Here is a 20,261-nt window from a genome sequence, read left to right as displayed (position 1 = left end):
CGCAATATCCACTAAACGTGCTAATGTTTTTAGTTTTTGCATGTTAATGATAGTTGAATAAAACTACTTATCTATGTACACTCTCATTTTTAATACTTTTTCTTCGAATTTTGAAAAGTAGTAAAAATCTCTAGGATTGAGTGAATTCATAAAGGAACAGCGATGGAGGCTATTTGTTCACATCTTACATCGAGATGATAATATCCCAGCACAAACTGCAATGACAGAATATTTCCTTCATGGAAACAAATGTGTAGGGAGACCAACAACATCAATAGTAACTACCCTGAACCAGGATCTCTGTACATATAAAGAAATTTCTTTTGTTGGCGCTAACATAAGCCTTCTTTTCTTCCTCCCCATCCTGATCTTCCTCTTCCTCTTACTCCCCCTCCTTCTCCTCATATACATCATCATCAAGTCATATCAAAATCATCATCATCATCAACACCATCAGCATCATCACCACCACCACATCCACCACCGCCTCTCACCACCACGGTCACCAACACAATCGCCTCCACACCACCACCACCAACGACAAATCAACAACAACAACAATAATAATAATAATAATAATAATAATAATAATAATAATAATAATAATAATAATAATAATAATAATAATAATAATCATAATAATAATAATAATAATAATAATAATAATAATAATAATAATAATAATAAGAATCATAATAATAATAATAATAATAATAATAATAATAATAATAATAATAATAATAATAATAATAATAATAATAATAATAATATAATAAATATAATAATAATAATAATAATATAATAATAATAAAAATAATAATAATATAATAATAATAATAATAATAATAATAATAATAATAATATTAATATTAATAATAATAATAATAATAATAATAATAATAATAATAATAATAATAATAATAATAATAATAATAATAATAATTAATAATAATAATAATAATAATAATAATAATAATGGCCACAACAATAAAGTCTTAACATTCATGGCATGCATGAAAAAACGAACAAATGAAGGCACAATTAAAATCTATATTTTAATTCACGAGCACATTCAACCAATATGTTAAATAACATACCAACCATAGCCTTCATAACCTTATAGCCTAACACCGCCCAAAAATTATGCCAAAGTACATGGCAACGATCACCAAAAGAAAGTGTGAAAAGTGAATTGTATTCAAAATTACAACCAATAGAATTATTTTATTTTACCGTGTATTCATTTTCTGTTGGTGATCGTGTCCTTGTATTTTGACGGATTGATACGGATATATCAGACTATTATTTATTGAAGGCTGCTCACCCACACGGTTCACACAATAGATTTATACATTGAGATGTTAGACGAAAGCTTTATTTATTTATTTTTTTGTTTTGCTTTGTTTTGTTTTTTGTTTGTTTTAAAGTTTCGTTACTTTATGTTGATTTTTTTTTTTTTTTAATATATTTCATTTTAGGCGTGCACAATTCAAGATCACATTGCTGGGCTAAATTTGTGACTATGCAATAAATTCTTTTCTTTCGTTTCTTAAAACTTTATTTTATTTCTTATTTATCTATCAATTAATTTATATATTTATTTTGCGTACACAATTGGATTCAATAGTCTGATGTCATGTCGCCTAGTAACGGTGGCCATCTTGGTTCTAAACAAAGAAAATCTGTACTTTTTATTCTTCATGCGATCAGAATGTGTAAAAGTCAAAACATAATCAGATTTATAATGTTTTTTTCCCTCTGGATACGCTTTTACGCTCGTCGGAGAAATGCTTCATCAGTTACTTAGTTACCATGCGTCAATTCGAGGGAAGTGACGACATGGCTGTTGAAGCGTATTGAAGATCATATAACACTGCTAATCTATATAACAATGAAATACATTCTAAACTTTCAGCCACGTTCTCCTTCATGCACGATGTTAATTATTACACAGAAAGGCAACGTTCAATATCTAGAAATTAATATTTACTGATCATGTTGTATTGTAATATCTATTATACACCCCCCACCCCCACCATCCCCGCAAACCGGTCCCGCACACAGACACACATACACACACACACACAGAGAGAGCCATACTATGCGGAAATAGTCTTGTTAGAGGACGTAATGCCGTGGACAGCCAGGATTCTGCGTGGTTGCTCTCAAATTTTTAAAAACGGTATCACAGGTGTGGCTAGAAGAAAGGGCAATAGCACAAGGATGAAGGGTGGCCTGTTTTGGAAAATAAGAGGAAAAAAACAATTATGAGAATATTATAATGGCACCCGCATAGTGACAATCTGTACTGTTGTAACAGACACAATCATCTCGCACATATATAATAACACACAAAGAAAAACAAAACACAAGAACAAAAAATAATATATAATAATGATGATAATAATAATAATAAATAATAATAATAATAATAATAATAATAATAATAATAATAATAATAATAGTAAATAATAATAATAATAATAACAATAATAATAATAATAATAATAATAATAATAATAATAATAATAATATAATAATAATATTAATAATAATAATATAATATAATGCAATATAAATATATATCATATAATATTATCAATGTTAATATATATTAATATAAAAATAATATTAGTCCCTATTTTAAATTACTTATAATTTATTCAAATTTTATAATATTCTTCTCAAATTGTTTGTGTCAGTTCCTTGATGTACGGCAATTAAATCTATGTTTTGTTAATTTTTTAGAAATTTCAAAGCCCTACAGAAATGGATGGACCTCTTACCCTACAGGAACGTGCCCAGATAGCGCACTTCACGAAGTTTGGAGATCCGTTGTTCAAGTCCAAAGATGTTAGGGAACCATTAAATGAAGACATGCTAAAGTTGATGATAAGATTATCAGAAATTGTTGTGTTAAACTAATCACCACAGAATCTGTGACTGATACTCGAAGAAGCGGTCGTCACTCTTCCACTTCCAGACCTGAGCTGTCAACGCAATGTTGTCTAAAAGTCGCAATTCAACAAAAAAAAAAAAGCAGAGGAAAGTAGACTTACCTTTCACTGTGTACAAAATAATATGCTTAAAATGAGCATAAAAGGCGTGCTTGAAAGTTGAACAATTGTCAAGAACTCTCTGCCAAAATTGCAACAATCGTCTTGAGTTTGGAGAGATGATGTTGGCTTGGAATGGATATTGGCCTGGTCTCTTAAAAATATCCGAGGGAGTGATGAAGCAGTATTCCACATACTTTTATACTTTGAGTTTGGTTAGAAGACCAAGTCTAAAGTTGATGCTACGATTATCAGAAATTGTTGTGTTTAACTAATCACCACAGAACCTGTGGCTGATACTCGAAGAAGCGGTCGTCACTCTTCCACTACCAGAGACCCGAGCTGTCAACACAAGGTTGTCTAAAAAAGTCAATTCAACAAAGGCTTGCCTTTGTACAAAATATGCCTTAAATGAGCTTTAAAATATGCTTAAAATGAGCTTAAAAGGCGTGCTTGGAAGTTGCACAATTGTCAAGCACTCTCTGCCAAAACTGCGACATTCATCTCGAGTTTGGAGAGATGATGTTGGCTTGGAATGGATATTGGCCTGGTCTCTTTAAGATATCCTAGGGAGTGATGAAGCAGTATTCCACATACTTTTATACTTTGAGTTTGGGTCGAAGAGCAAGTCTACTAAACCAAACCAATGACTCAGAAAAAATTGTAATATTACTGAACAGGTGTCGTGTCATATCCTACAAGTTAAGTTTTGCTGTTGGCTAGAGACCCCTTGTAAAGCGCTTTGAACGTGTTTAGTGGATATTGCACTGATTTAAAAGATCAAGTTTAAAACTCATGTTTATTGCAAACAGGAAGAAGAAAACAGAAGATACTGTATCAACAGTCCCACCAACCTCTTGCATTATGTACTTATTTTATTCTATCCTAAAAAGTAAATAACAAAAAAGGTCTTGCTATCATTTTGAGATTATCACAGTCAGCATACTTTTATTATATTTTTGACAATTCATAATAAAGGTAAGAAAATAGTAAGAAAATACCAGATCATTCAAAATTGTTCAAAATTAAATTATAATACAAAGTGTGTCTAGAACTCTACGCTTTACAAATCTAGTCAACCACCTGACAATACAAAGTGTGTCTAGAACTCTACACTTTACAAATCTAGTCAACCACCTGACAATACAAAGTGTGTCTAGAACTCTACACTTTACAAATCTAGTCAACCACCTGACAATACAAAGTGTGTCTAGAACTCTACGCTTTACAAATCTAGTCAACCACCTGACAATACAAAGTGTGTCTAGAACTCTACACTTTACAAATCTAGTCAACCACCTGACAATACAAAGTGTGTCTAGAACTCTACGCTTTACAAATCTAGTCAACCACCTGACAATACAAAGTGTGTCTAGAACTCTACGCTTTACAAATCTAGTCAACCACCTGACAATACAAAGTGTGTCTAGAACTCTACACTTTACAAATCTAGTCAACCACCTGACAATACAAAGTGTGTCTAGAACTCTACACTTTACAAATCTAGTCAACCACCTGACAATAAATTCAAAATTTTAAAAATAAAAAATCATCCCATACATGCATTTGGCATCATAGTGGCCAACTTTTCAAGGAGCTAAAACTGGACACCCTAACGCACAATACCGTCATGACCCAAAAACAGCAGTATGTTTGGACTATGATTAAATATAATCTAGATGTAGAGCTTTTTCTGTTAACTGTTTTAATTTATTAGCCAAAACAAAAACATAACCATGCACAACAAGTCCATTTTTTTTCATTAAATTTTTTTCTCCATATTGCCAAATCGGGACAGTCCCGCTTTTATCAGGACAGTTGGCCGCTATGCATTTGGGCATTCTAGAACTCAAGAAGCCGTTGTTCTTCTTCATTAACACCAAGACACATCCATAAAAAAAACATACCCAAGCATGCATTACACATCATCAAACACACACACACATACACACACACACACAAACACTCACTCGCACTAAAGCATGCATCATTTGTAATTTTAACACAATCATATTCCCACAACCTTTTGGATTAATGGATTCATCATATTTTCGCAATCAGGTTTTTAAAATTCTAGTGTTATTTTGTTTTTACTGTCTTCTCAAAAAAAGATCTCCGAGAAAAAAAAATTGAGCAGATGCTTAAAGACCTTAAAGTAGTCCTTCAGAGCTAAGAGGCTCATGGAACCGGAGTTTATCATGGTTTTTATAGCATGAAACGGCAAAACAATTGATCGCCATCTTTTGGATAGGATATAGTCTATTGCAAAGTACTTTCTATCAGATTTAACAGACCCAACTACCAAATAACTGCTGGATAGACAGGGGGGACAGAAAAATTCTTGACTTCACCCAGGATCAACCTCAGTCCCTCAGAAGCAAGCACTCTATCGAGCTATTGGGACGCCCATCAAAAGACCTTAGCAGTCATTTCATTTTTTAAAAACTATAATATTACCCTAGATCTGTATTCTGTATTCATCTAAAATTTAGTTATCCAAATTTGAAAGTTATAAAATCTAGTAATTTGAAATAGTGTAATAAATTTAGCTATAGAGAGTTCTTTTCATTCTGAAGTAAAATCTAGTTTGATAGGTTCAAAATTTTAAAAAATACTCCAAATTTGAAGACAAAACATCGAATCGTTCTAAATAGGGTACATAATCAGATTGGCCTTGGAGACTTCTCTTCATTCTAAAATAAAATCAATTATGACAGTCTCAAACTCAGATAATGCTTTAGAGAAATGGGAGAGAGGTGTGAGTGGAGCTGGTTCAGTTGATATAGCATTGAGCCGAATCCTGCATGACTCAGGATGAGCCCAAATTTCAACGAGTCATTTTTATTTTCTCCCCGAGGAAATAAAAATAATGATAGAGATTATATTATCATTATATAAAAATACTTTAAGTTTGTTTAAAAGAATTTCATTGCATCATTGTCTCTGTCAATACTTAAAGTCTATAAATTCTTCATCCATCTTTGTAGTTGAAGCCAGTATCACAATGTGTATCAAATATAACAGATTACTAATTTTTTAAAAATTCTATCATAACGGCCGACTCCCTGGGCCAGAACGGCCTCCTGGACCAGAGGACGGGCCACTACCGCCACCACCACCACTACTACTACCACCAGCTGTGGGTCTTTCTCGTTCTTTCTGATATTCCATTTGAATCTTGTGATTGATGTTCTCCCAGTCTATTTCCACCTGAAAAAGACAAGAGAATAAAAAAACAAAAAAACACTTAAGCTTTTATATATCGAAATATCCACTAAATGTGCTCAAAGCACTTTAAAGTGTCCCCAACCAACAGCAACACTGAACATGCAGGACAAGACAACTGAACTGTAAGGTGATATTACAATTTGTTTGATAACAGAGACAATGCTACTAACGGCCATGTACTCATTTTACACCTGATTATAGTGAGATGAGAGCATGTGAGTAGAGAGCATTTTCAAGGACTCGACGATGCACTGCTCGAGACTCTAACCTTCTGATCCGAAGGCGAGAGCCATACCACTAGACCACATAGCAGCAAAGAATACAGGCTTTTCAAATTCCACAAAGCAGACTAGACCTGCAGCAAATGTGACCCACCCTGTCTTACCAGTCGTATGTCATTGTGAAGCAGATGACGAAAACCAGACTACTGGTGACATAATAGTCCAGTACTACGAAAAATGTGTATAAATATACAAATTGTTGGCTCCCGCTACAGAACTGCATTTTCCTCTTTGACTCAATAAACCTTATTCAAAAGGAAAGTTTAGTTCCTCAGAACCTATATTCAGGACTAAAGGGCATTTTTGGATTATGCTGAGGGCAAATTATGTATTTCTAAAGCTATTTAAAGTGAATTTTCTTATTTTACCCCCTTGGAAACTATGAATTTTAGAAATGTCAAGTAGGCAGCTCTGTAAGAGTATGAAGCACGGCTAGTGCGGCTATGTGGTCTTGTGGTATGACACTCTCTTTCGGATTGGAAGGTCCTGGGTTCGAGCCTTGCTTGACGCATAGTTGAGTCCTTGGAAAAGAGTCTTTACTCACATTCTCTCACCATACTCAGGTGTAAAATGAGTACCTGGCCGTTAACAGTGTTGTCTTTGTCGTAAAAAAAATTTGTAATATCATCTAATACGTGTCATGTCTCGTCTACATGTTAGGTCTTGCTGTTGGTCAGGGACCCGTTGTAAAGCGCTTCAAGCACATTTAGTGGATAATGCGCTATATAAAAGCTCTACTTTTCTTTGTTAGTCAGCTAATACAAAATTGACAAGTCAACTAAATTTTTGTTTATATTTCAACTTTGTGCCGGCTGATTGGACGCGTCTAATCCTCTTCTGCCATCTGTCTGGTTTTAAAGTGATGTATCAACGTTTTCACTGTTTTTGTTATGAGCTGAAGAAGTGTTTTGAGTCTAAAACATTCAATATTTGGTATTTTATTCTTTTTTGAAGGTGCTATATTCATTTATGTAAATTACCAACAGTAAATTCAAAATTTTTAAAATATAAAAGCAGATAAACTCATTCCATACATGCATTTGGCATAGCGGCCAACTTTTCAAGGAGCTAAAACTGAATACCCTAACGCACAATACGGTCATGACCCAAAAACAGCAGTATGTTTGGACTATTATTAAATATAATCTTGATGTAGAGCTTTTTCTGTTAACTGTTTCAATTTACTAGCAAAAAAAAATAAAGAATAACCCATAACATGCAAGGGTCATTTCCATACACATGAACATTCTGTGGATATTATGTCATTTCAAAGATCGCTTTGCGCCATGGTCTCAAATAGGTGACACATATTTTCAGGTCTGATTACTGAATGCAATTATAGGCGTGATTTAACATTGTTGCAATGGACAATATTTTGCGTTGGTTTGAGAGTATCTCCATTACAACAATGAGCCCGTATTCATAGTGACTCATCGTCTCAAAATGATATTATGTCAGGATGAATTGGTCCTCTAAAAGTAACTTAAGAATTAAGGAGATAAGAAATAGGAACTTTACTCTTGTTACAAAGTAAGAAATCATCTTTATTTACCACTTTAATGAGTAGAAATTATCTTAATTTACCACTATAATTTATAGAAATTAACCCTAAGTTTCATATTTCTAGTTAAACATTCAATTTTCATTACGAGCTCACCCCAACATTATACCACTTTGAGACGGTGAGCCAATATTTGGGTCATCAGACCTGCAAAGAAGTACACGTTGGTCATAGCCCAATTAACATTAAAATGTGATGGAGACTCACCCCTTCTTTGTACTGTAAGAACCTCTTGTTGGTTTCAGACTTGTCAAATCTCCCAAGGAATTTTTGCCTGTAGCCAAGGACTGTGTCGACATGCGTCTTGTGCTTGACGGCCAACTCAAGTGCCCTGAACATGTAAGGAGGAGAGAGAGGGAGGGGGGGGGGGGGGGGGGGGCCGAAAGGAACAAAGATGCACTTTAAGTTAAATAGTCCTTCTAGGCCCACGGAGCTGGACTTTTTCACTATTTCTACACCATTAAATAGACAATGACAGTCACTTGCTACCTGATCGTCTATCGCAATGTATTTTCCGTTTGATCTAACAAACTCAGCTACACAATCAATGCTGGATGGACAACGGAGCCAGAAATGTTTTTAAACTGCACTCCGTGATTGATCTCATGCATGAGAGACAAGTGCTCTACCAACTGAGCTATCAGGACCCCCAAATTGCACTATAAATCTAATACATATCTTTTTCTCACAGTGATAATAGTACAAAATCAAATAAGAATGAGTCCATGGTTATAGGCAAGCCAGAAATCTTTAGAAAGTGTCTAAGATTCAAATAGAAATGAACATTAAATCATTTACTATACAGACACTAAGCAACGTTCAGAACTTTAGTCTTTTAGAAATATTAGGTTCATGGAGCTGAAGTCTATTCATGATACATTCTGCAGATCTAACAGTAAGCCTTATCATCCAATACTTACTGTGTGGAAATGGAGGCTAAAAAACAGAAAATCTGACATAAACGGGTAGTTTTCTTATCACTATGTAAGCTTTATTAAGTGTATTTAAAAAAATGCTTTATAAATAAAATCATAAACATTTAAATAGTATATTTTGAATTATTTTGCAGTCCCCACTATTCTTCACACTGATTAATTCATTTTTCCAGAATGTTTTTAAAAAGGCGCTAAATAAATAAATAGATACATAAATAAATTAAAACTTTTTTTAAAAATAAAAATTAGATAATAAAAATTCCCTTCATTCATCCCAAAGGGGAAATTTGTCTTTATGGTCTATTCCAAGAGAAGACTGAAATAACCCAGGTGTCAGCTGCAGTGCCACACAGCACATTGGGCAGTCGAACTGAATACCTTTCAGGTACAAAGCAAAGACCATAACACTGAGTCACACACATTTATATATTCTATTTCTATTTATTTTGCGATATTCACTAACCTCCATATTGTTTGATTTATTCTTCCAGCAGGCCATATAGAACCAATTCTAAAAGACGACATTGGAACTTTCATGTAGTAATGACCCGATTGACAAGAGGTTTCAAATTATGCTGGTCATTTTTTTCCCCAGCTATTTTTTTATAAAACCCTAATCTGGTGCATGAATAAAAGCCCTTTCAGGGATTGTTTTCATGTGTGCTGTCTATTATTATTATTATCATCATCATCATCATCATCATCATCATCATCATCATCATCATCATCATCACTCAGTGACAGACCACATTCTCCTAACAGTCCATATGGGACAGAGCCGTTAGGATTCTGAGTCACAAACATCTCACTTTGTGCCGCTATGTTGTCTAGTGGTATGACACTTGCTTTTGGATTGGAAGGTCCTGGGTTTGAGCCTCGCTCAGCGCATAGTTGAGTCCTTGGAAAAGGCTCTTTAATCACAGGTGTTACTCAGGTGTAAAATGAGTACCTGGCGGTTAACAGCGTTGTCTCTCTCATTTAAAAAAATTGTATTATCGCCTAACAGGCATAATGTCCCGTTCTACATGTCACGTGTTGTTGTTGGTCAGGGACCCCTTGTAAAGTGCTTTGAGCATATTCAGTGGATATTGCGCTAAATAAAAGCTCAATTATGTATTATTGTTTTATCCATTTGGCTCAAAAGCCTGACTTTAGGTCCAATAGACAACGAATCATCAAAAACCATTAACGTGCCCCAAAAATGAATAAAGAGCAAATAAAAGAACAAACCTATCCCAGTTGTAAAGTTGTACATTTAGCATGATGGCCCTGAAAATCAAGCTGGCCTGTAGCAGGATGGCCTCTGCATCCTGTTGGTTACCACACAGTACGGCCATCTCTGCATTGCGAGCCTCCTTAATGGGAATGTCTTTGATGCTGATGATAAACTGTACTTTGTCTGCCTGTGAAAAAAATAAAAATAAACAGAGACAAAATTATCGACCAATTTAATAAATTATCATTTTAACACCACAAAAAAAAAAAACAAGATACTCTGCTTTGAGGTAGATTGGTATTAGATAGTTAGTGAGTGTGTGTGTGTGTGTGTGTGTCCGGGGGGGGGGGAGGGGTCCTGATAGCTCAGTTGGTAGAGCACTCACTTCACAAGCAAAGGGACCGAGATCGATAACGGGTGCAGTCAAGATTTTTTCTGACCCCCCTGTCCTCCCAGCAGTGATTGGGTATCCACTAAACGTGCTCAAAGCACTTTACAAAGGGTTCTGACCAACAGCAACACATAACATGTAGAACGAGACATGACGCCTATTAGGCGATATTACAATTTTAATAGACAACACTGTTAACGGCCAGGTACTCATTTTACACCTGAGTACGATGAGAGAATGAGAGTAAAAAGCCTTTGCCAAGGATTCAACTATGCGTCCGATCCGAAAGCGAGTGTCATACCACTAGACCACATAGGAGGTTTGGATACGTAATTAAGTATAACATTTTTGGGGGGATTTTTTAAATAACATTTAATCAGTATCCCATCTGTTGAGTATTTAATCAGTATCCCATCTGTTGAGTATTTAATCAGTATCCCATCTGTTGAGTATTTAATCAGTATCCCATCTGTTGAGTATTTAATCAGTATCCCATCTGTTGAGTATTTAATCAGTATCCTATCTGTTGAGTATTTAATCAGTATCCCATCTGTTGAGTATTTAATCAGTATCCCATCTGTTGAGTATTTAATCAGTATCCCATGTGTTGAGTATTTAATCAGTATCCCATCTGTTGAGTATTTAATCAGTATCCCATCTGTTGAGTATTTAATCAGTATCCCATCTGTTGAGTATTTAATCAGTATCCCATCTGTTGAGTATTTAATCAGTATCCCATCTGTTGAGTATTTAATCAGTATCCCATCTGTTGAGTATTTAATCAGTATCCCATCTGTTGAGTATTTAATCAGTATCCCATCTGTTGAGTATTTAATCAGTATCCCATCTGTTGAGTTTAACATACCTCCTTGATAGCAGCATAGGCGACCTCTGCCGTGTTCAAGTCTTTGGCATACGTTGCCATAGCAGCCAGACATGCCCAAAGGTTGTCTTCCTGTTAAAGAACAGAACGAAAAAAAAAGACAATGAGATTCAAATTGATTGGCGTTCCATCTCCATAACAAAGATTAAAACTAATGATAAATTGAAAACCCAAGGTCACCCATAACTCAATGTAGAATGCAACTAATGTATTTGTTTTTAAATTTTAAAAAGGGGGGGGGGGGGGGGGGGGGGGGATTTAAGCAATCGTTTTCAAAATAAAACAATCTAAAAGTCTGTTTAACAATTGCGACTCTCCTTTGGCAACTAATTTCATCAAAAAGTTATTTAAATTGTATAGCATGTTTTTATGAGGAAATAGAGGTGTGTTTTTTATTCTTGCTTTATGTCTATTGCAATTTTCTAATGACTTTGGGAGGAAAACAATTAAATTGGCTAAATTTTTCAGTTTCAGATTTGATTATAAACCGCTAACTTCCGTTTAAAATGTAACAAATTGTATATTTTCAAGCTTTAGAACAATTCTTTAAATATAAACAGCATCGAACAAAAATTAAAATAACAGCTTCAAAAAAAACACATTCGAAAAGACAAAAATTTCATTCAAAGTTCAGAGAGACTAAAAAAAAAAGGAGGATGTTTGATGTTTGCTGAGGAAGGGTTTTCGAGTCCAAAACATTCATTAATAAGTAAATTGGTTTTTTGTTTGTTTTTTTTTTGTTGGTTTTTTTTTCAGCTATTACATTAATTTTTCTTGAATACTTTCAACAGTCTGCAGCATCTTGCAGCTTAGTACAAAAACAAACAAACTATGACTTGTGATTATTCTCTACGTTACTAATGCAACAAATTATTCGAATACACACCTTGACAAATCTACACAGCCTAAGAGCGTCATCCCACTTGCTTGCCATGACATAGCTGTGTAAGACGGAGGGGTAGGGGGAGATGGAGGTTGAGATCAGGGAACCCTCGGACCTCCTTAGGATTAAATGGCTGCCAAGGAAATTTACTAACAAGGGAGACTTTCCAAATTGGCTGCGGAAAGAAAAGACAAACAAAAGATAAATAAATATAGGTCCACACTTGAATAGTGACTGAGGAAAGAAAAGACTACCAAAAGATCAATTAATATAGGTGCACAATTGAATAGGTGATTGAGGAAAGAAAAGACGACCAAAAGATCAATTAATATAGGCGCACAAATGAATAGGTGATTGAGGAAAGAAAAGACTACCAAAAGATAAATCAATATAGGTGCACAATTGAATAGGTGACTATCAGAACCTACTAAGTGCAGCTATGTGATCTAGTGTTATGACACTCGCCTTTGGATCAGAAGGTCCAGGTTTCAAGTCTGGCTCTGAGTGGCGCACAGTTTTGGAAAAGGCTCTTTACTAAAATTTCTCTCCCCGAACTTCTCATTCAGTCTATTTTACCCCTTAGAATGACTATGGAATAATATGACATTTGAAAAAAACACTTCTGGTATTGTTCTATAAAGCGAAAGTTCTCTTTTTAAAAAATGAGAAAAAAATAGCAAGGACAACAACAGTGTTTTCCCCAATGATGATAAAGAGATTTAGCAGATGTTTAAAGTGGACTACGGGCTCCCGATAGCTCAGTTGTACAGCACTTGCTTCACACAAAAAGGGACCGAGGTTAACCCCAGGTACAGTCGAGATTTATATTTTTTGTTTAGATCTGGTGGAAAATACTTTGAAATGGGCTAGCATCCTATCCAAAGGACAGCAAGCAATTGCTATTGTCCATTTCATGCTTTGGAAACCAGGATAAACTCCTGCTCTATGGGCCGAGTGGCTCTGAAGGAATTTTTTTTTTTCTATTTTAAAGTGGACTCGTCATAAATTAAAAGCATAAATTAAAAGATGGTCATATACTAATTTACATTTACATTCTATGAAATATTGAAAGTAAAAAAAATATTTTAAAAATCAAGATCATACAGTATTAAAAGACATGTTATAGATTAAGATCAATGAAAGGAATTAAAGTCATCAAAGGGAAGGGAAATAATCCAGAATAAATGATTGCATTTAATACTGACCTTGTCTCAATTTCAGACAATGTCTTAGGCAGAAGATCTTTGTCCACGTAGACAGCATTGGGATAAAACCAGATTAGAATCTTTCCATCTGTCATGGCTGACAACATGTTTGTTTCATCATTCCAAACATGGGATTGGATCATTGTGGCTGTAAAACATAAATTAAGGACATAAATCCCATAGAAGACATTCAGAGATCATTGTTTTGTTTTTAAGGGTTTTACGGCGCTTGCAACACATTAAGCAGTGATGATACTCACAAAAAGTCAAAAAGGAGGAAAAGTCTCGGAAAAACGGAAAACTCACCTAGAACATTCTTGCACCACAGGAAAGTAGGCAGGATGACTTTTTTTGAGTACAATTTTAAAACGCCCGGAGTCCAGTAAAAGGAGGAAATTTTTTATATATATATATTTTTTTTAAAAAGTAGGTATTTTTTAAAGATTTATTATATTAAAAAAAAAGTAAAAGGAGGAAATGAAGGAAATATCCGCGGATCGAGGATCTGAGGAGGAAAACCGAGGAAAGGAGAGAAAACCGCGGATTTCCGCGGATCCGCGGAAAAGTATCATCACTGATTAAGGTCATATCAGCGCCAGTAAAAAGGAAGAAAATGGGATAGTAAAAAGTTATAGAATTACAATTAAAGCACAAAAGAAAAGGTAAGACAAAGGGGAACTGGGAACAAATAGGGAACAGATGTAGATTCCAAGAGCACACCGTCAAAGTACTTAGTTTGAGATCACCTAAAAGTCTCATCCAGACACAAACACAGGTCCCAACTAAGAGGAATACACTCAAATGTTTACCAATCATATAATATAATATTTAAACTAAACATAATACAATGCATAACAGAGAGATCATTTACAAGGAAAAAAATATCATCTCCCAAAACTATAACTATACATTCGACTGTTTCCCTCCCAGCCAAGGAACTCCGGCAAGGATCAGGACAAAACTAAGTAATCTCATTCCAAGACAATGACAGGAAACAATTGGAAAACGAGTATTGGGGATTCAGAGATCAGCTGCAAGATTTGCCACAAATTGCCGCAAGATGGAAGTAGGGTGTGTGACAGCATGTCTAGACACACTAAGATGGCCAACACTCCAGTCTTGTCAAAAGTACGTGCACATACATCTATTTCACAAAACAGTCAAAAGCAAACACTCAGCCATAAACATTCCAATCTACAATTTTAAAAATAGATACTCGACCAGGCCAACAAATTCCACCAACCATTTGCAAGAACAAACATATATACAAATACAGTTGAATGGAACAAACTACCACACAGACCCAACATATATACAAATACAATTGAATGGAACAAACTACCACACAGACCCAACTTATATACAAATACAATTGAATGGAACAAACTACCACACAGACCCAACTTATATACAAATACAATTGAATGGAACAAACTACCACACAGACCCAACATATATACAAATACAATTGAATGGAACAAACTACCACACAGACCCAACATATATACAAATACAATTGAATGGAACAAACTACCACACAGACCCAACATATATACAAATACAATTGAATGGAACAAACTACCACACAGACCCAACATATATACAAATACAATTGAATGGAACAAACTACCACACAGACCCAACATATATACAAATACAATTGAATGGAACAAACTACCACACAGACCCAACATATATACAAATACAATTGAATGGAACAAACTACCACACAGACCCAACATATATACAAATACAATTGAATGGAACAAACTACCACACAGACCCAACATATATACAAATACAATTGAATGGAACAAACTACCACACAGACCCAACATATATACAAATACAATTGAATGGAACAAACTACCACACAGACCCAACATATATACAAATACAATTGAATGGAACAAACTACCACACAGACCCAACATATATACAAATACAATTGAATGGAACAAACTACCACACAGACCCAACATATATACAAATACAGTTGAATGGAACAAACTACCACACAGACCCAACATATATACAAATACAGTTGAATGGAACAAACTACCACACAGACCCAACATAATTTCAACACGTTTTCTACATATACAAAAACATGGGGAGGATTGAATGACTTGAGTGACAGGGTTAGAGTGGTGTGATAGGTAATATTTATGTGTATAAGATTTGCGATGATGGACACAGTGTGCCTTTTGTATCTTATGGACTTGAACTTGAACTTGAAATTAACAGAATGTGAAATAACTTTAAAAGCAAGCTAGGCTTCAGAAACAAATTTCACTTCATTCTTTTTTTTATTTCCTTTTTCTTTTAATTCTTTTCCTTTATAAATCGTTCAAGTCGTTGTTAATTTTGTTTGTTTCCTTAATTAACGCAAAAACTGGTTAAAGTAAAGATAGAAACCTCAATAGAGAATAATAAATACAACAATATGTAAAGTTAAAATCCTTCGTCAGTCAACAATACAAACGATGACAAATTATAGAAAATGTTGAGACAGGCTGTCCATATAAAAATATAAACAAAATTCTGAATCCTTTTACAAATAAATAAATAAATAAATTAATTAATTAGTTGATAAATAAATACATAAATCAAATAACAAAAACAAAAAAACAAACAAACCAACAACAAAAAATGCTTTTACCATGATTTTCAATATGGCTTTATAACTTGTTTTATACTGTTGTCAACAATTATAATATTTAATTTTCTTAAATTCTAACATTTAATTTTCTCATTTTATTTCTTTAATTGTCTCATGTCAACTATGTCTTGTAATTGAACATGTTCGAGGAAGATTGGCACTCTATTAATGTCATTTATCAATTTTTATTTATATATATATATATTTTTTTTTTAATGGAAACCATTTTTTTTTTTTACCATGAGGGTGTTTGCTGAAGTGAATACGGCACTCTTAAATAAAATTCTGGGGTGAGATGACCACAAAACAACTTAATTCAAACTTACCCATTTTAACAACTTTTCTCTCAGCCCCAAATATCCGAACGGATGTCATGAACAAGTCCCTATTCTTGTCAATAAGAGTTATCCTTCTTTCAGCTGTGATGCCGCACTGGTCCAAACCGATGTCCATCACTTCAACCTAAACAGTAAAGTAAGAATGCAAGTTATTTCAACAGGAACAAGGTTTTGATTAGATTGTACGATAGCATATTGGTGTGAAAAATTGGAATCAGACAATGGAGGAGTAAAATAAAAACCATGAAAAAAAAAATGATGCCCTTCCACCACGACATCATAAGATATCGTTGCCAAGGCATTCCACGAAGGAATATAGATAATTCATCAAACAAGATGTCTGATGTCAACAGGAATCACCCATGTTGTCCAAGTGAGAAAATTGAGGGTTAATAATCTTGCCCAAGGAAAAAAAACAAAGTGCCTGAAGCATGGCTCAAACTCGGGACCTTCCGGGTAACAGTGCAATGCCTTAACCACTCCCCTATTCTTATTATGCATACCCCTAAAAAATGAGAGAACAAACATGGAAAGTTAGCTCAACATCTAGAAATCAAAGTAACTTACGCTGATATTGTAAAATAAATTTCTCATGCATTCTTCTATTTGTTACATCGGCACTTTCTCATACACGCTGCATGGCCATCTCATTTGTATGTCCATATTTCCGATTTTACAATAGAGGTTAACGTCATTAACACAATCTAACCTGGAATTTTTTTTTTAATTTGATTTTTTTTCTATGGTTTTTTTTTCAACTCAATGTCCATTTTTCAATTGCAAATATTCCAAATTTTGTCCAGAGATCTGTCCGTAATGCAAAAATCAATTCACTTGGTCATGTATTGTATTCCCACAATAGCAAATTGAGAATCCTCCCTACCTTGTGTGTAATGGGTTTTCCATCTCCCATGGTCTTTCCTGTCTGTGCGTCAAATACATACACAACTGGAGAGAACAAGTTCAATAACTCATGAAAAAAAAAATCAGTATTTTTTTTTTTAACAAGAGAGTAATCTGAACCTAAATCAACAAAAAAAAATTGCAACTAAACGGTTTTAAGAGCATGATAACAAGAAATTTAGGAAATATTCAACTAGAACACTTATAAGGAGTCCCTAGCCGACAGCAACAATTAACATGTAGGACATGGCATGATGCCTGTTAGGCGATATTATAAACAGAATCAAACAATTCCTTAAGCCAAGTGAATATTCTTACTTTGAATAATAGAAGAAATGTACAGTTTTGAATAATAATAATAATAATAATAATAATAATAATAATAATAATAATAATAATAATAATAATAATAATAATAATAATAATAATAATAATAATAATAATAATTTATTGTATCCCAAAAAGGATTTTTTTTATACAGACGTGTAATAATTTACACAGTAAGATAAACAGATAATGGAAATATGACGTATATATAAATAAGGAACGGTTCCACAGCCAGAGCCGCACTTTATATATGAATAATTTCAACTAGGTAAAATAGTTAAAATTTGAAAGTAAAAAAGGGAAAATAATTATATAAAATGATTATTGCTTGTTGTTATAAAGCCTAATACTGGACGGCAGGATAAGATTTTCGGTGCCTCTCTATTTTTGTTGAAATAGAGAAAGGGCGACCACTCCTTTCTTACATAAGAACTGATGGTCTTAGTGGATGACGCTGGTCATTCAATATTTTAGTTATTTTACTAATACAAAATTTCTCATATACAAACCTCTATAACTGTACTAGTCAAACCTCTTATATCTACAGAAAATTGTGTTCAACACTGAGGCTGTAACAGTAATGAATTGGATTGAATTGGGTGTGCCGTAAAAAGAAAACAAAAAAAAAACCTCATCCCAGGTCATAATCCCAAACATGAAAAAGAAAAGACAATAATTCCCTTATCTCATCGACTATACTTCAAGGATCTTTAAAAAAAAAAAATAGTTGAGTTTTTATATAGCGCAATATCCGTCCAACATGCTAAAATCGCTTTACAAAGGGTCCCTGACCAACAGCAACATGTAACAGAGACAACGGTATGAACAGCAATGTACTCAATTTACACCTGAGTATGCTGAGAGAATTTGAAAAAAGAGCTTATCCATGGACTCAACTAGGTGCCAAGCGAGGCTCAAACTCAGGATCTTCCGATCCAAAAACGAGTGTCATACCACAAGATCGCATAGCCGCACAAAGCCCCTAGCCCTGACCTTTTTCATCAGTCTTGTCCCGAATGGCTACTGTGTCATTGCTAAGAGCAATGGTTTGTTGATTCAAAATGTCTGCCTTCATGCCTTGGTAGCGTGGGGAGCAAACAAGACGACCATCATAGGAAAACACATAGATACCCGTACCATCAACCAGCAAGAAGTGCCTGGAAAGTGTAAGATCATAAATAAAATTGTGAGATTGAAATCAAATATGAAACCAAACACTTAAAGGTTACTACATGTTAAAGTGATACTACGTTGCTAGATGCTGTGGACTGTGGAAGGTAATAAACAAAAATGAATATTGCAGGTTCTTAAAAGAACAAAATACCCAACACAGAGAATTTTGGGCTCAAACCCGTCTTCAGTCAACAAGTACAATAAAAGCATAAATACTTTTTAAAATCTTATTATTGTTAGCTGAAGAAAAGTTTTGAGGCCGAAATGTTCCGTGTTTATTATTCTGTTCTTTTTTGAAGCTGTTATATTCATTCTTGTTTATAAAATAATAAAAAAATAAAATTCCCTTTATTCATCCCAAAGGGTAAATTTGTTTCTAGTGTCTATTCCAAGGGAAGACTGGAATAACCCAAGCATCAGCCGCAGTAAAGCGCCTCGTTTGAACTAAGGCGAGCTGACTTCCTCACGGTCACACAGCGTGGTGGCGGGTGATCGAACTCTGTATCTTTCAGTTATGAAGCAAGGACTATCCGCTGAGCCAGGAATAAAAATAATAATTCATAAGAATTACTTAGTCAGGTTGCATTTAGGACGTTCATCTGTTGTTCCTAAACTTTGAGGACATACATTACTGTAAACATATTAAAATAAACATGTTTGACACTACCCGAAACTGATATTACACACAAAGACTCATCATTGGCAGAAAGAGAGAGAGAGAGAGATAGAGAGAGAGAGAGAGAGAGAGAGAGAGAGAGAGAGAGAGAGAGAGAGAGAGAGAGAGAGACAGACAGAGAGACAGGGAGTGAGAGAGAGAGAAATTTGACATACAATATCATAAATTGGAGAGCACAATTAAATGCTTAAAAAGCAATAAGCATAATACAAACTTTTCTGCTTGTTTGATAAGAGTGACGCTTCCTTCTTTCAGGTCAAAGATCATTGGAGTATTCCAATTTCTAGTACTGAAACAATAATAATAATAATAATAATATAATAATAATAATTATAATAATAATAATAATAATAATAATAACAATAATAATAATAATAATAAAAATAATAATAATAATAATAATAATAATAATAATAATAATAATAATAATAATAATAATGGTAACAATAATAACAACAAAAACAACAACAAAAATCGTGTCTGATTCCTCGTATGCTTGAAAATTTCTTTTGTTTGTTAAAAAGTTACAATAAATCAAAATAA

At 34.0% G+C, this 20,261-nt stretch overlaps 1 protein-coding gene across 1 annotated transcript in view; it reads right to left on the bottom strand.

The window, feature by feature from the left end:
• Nucleotides 1–3,973: 3,973 nt before the first annotated feature.
• The window catches only part of LOC144980869 (intraflagellar transport protein 80 homolog), a 31,693-nt gene continuing 15,405 nt past the window's right edge, over nt 3,974–20,261 (bottom strand). Inside the window, exons 9-18 of the mRNA XM_078928752.1 lie at nt 19,933–20,007; nt 18,863–19,026; nt 17,523–17,587; nt 16,628–16,763; nt 13,640–13,787; nt 12,438–12,609; nt 11,534–11,623; nt 10,292–10,464; nt 8,334–8,457; nt 3,974–6,266 (exon numbers count right to left, since the gene is read on the bottom strand). Of these exons, the coding sequence (XP_078784878.1) occupies nt 6,105–6,266; nt 8,334–8,457; nt 10,292–10,464; nt 11,534–11,623; nt 12,438–12,609; nt 13,640–13,787; nt 16,628–16,763; nt 17,523–17,587; nt 18,863–19,026; nt 19,933–20,007 (1,309 nt within the window). The 3' untranslated portion in view covers nt 3,974–6,104. The remainder of the gene's footprint in view (nt 6,267–8,333; nt 8,458–10,291; nt 10,465–11,533; nt 11,624–12,437; nt 12,610–13,639; nt 13,788–16,627; nt 16,764–17,522; nt 17,588–18,862; nt 19,027–19,932; nt 20,008–20,261) is intronic.

Source organism: Berghia stephanieae, chromosome 10 (assembly GCF_034508935.2).
Source record: "Berghia stephanieae isolate SIO BIC M18660-M18661 chromosome 10, UCSD_Bste_1.3, whole genome shotgun sequence".
In the NCBI taxonomy this organism is placed as follows: domain Eukaryota; kingdom Metazoa; phylum Mollusca; class Gastropoda; order Nudibranchia; family Aeolidiidae; genus Berghia; species Berghia stephanieae.
Note: the sequence above shows the minus strand (reverse complement) of the source record. Positions and strands in the feature narration are given on the sequence as shown.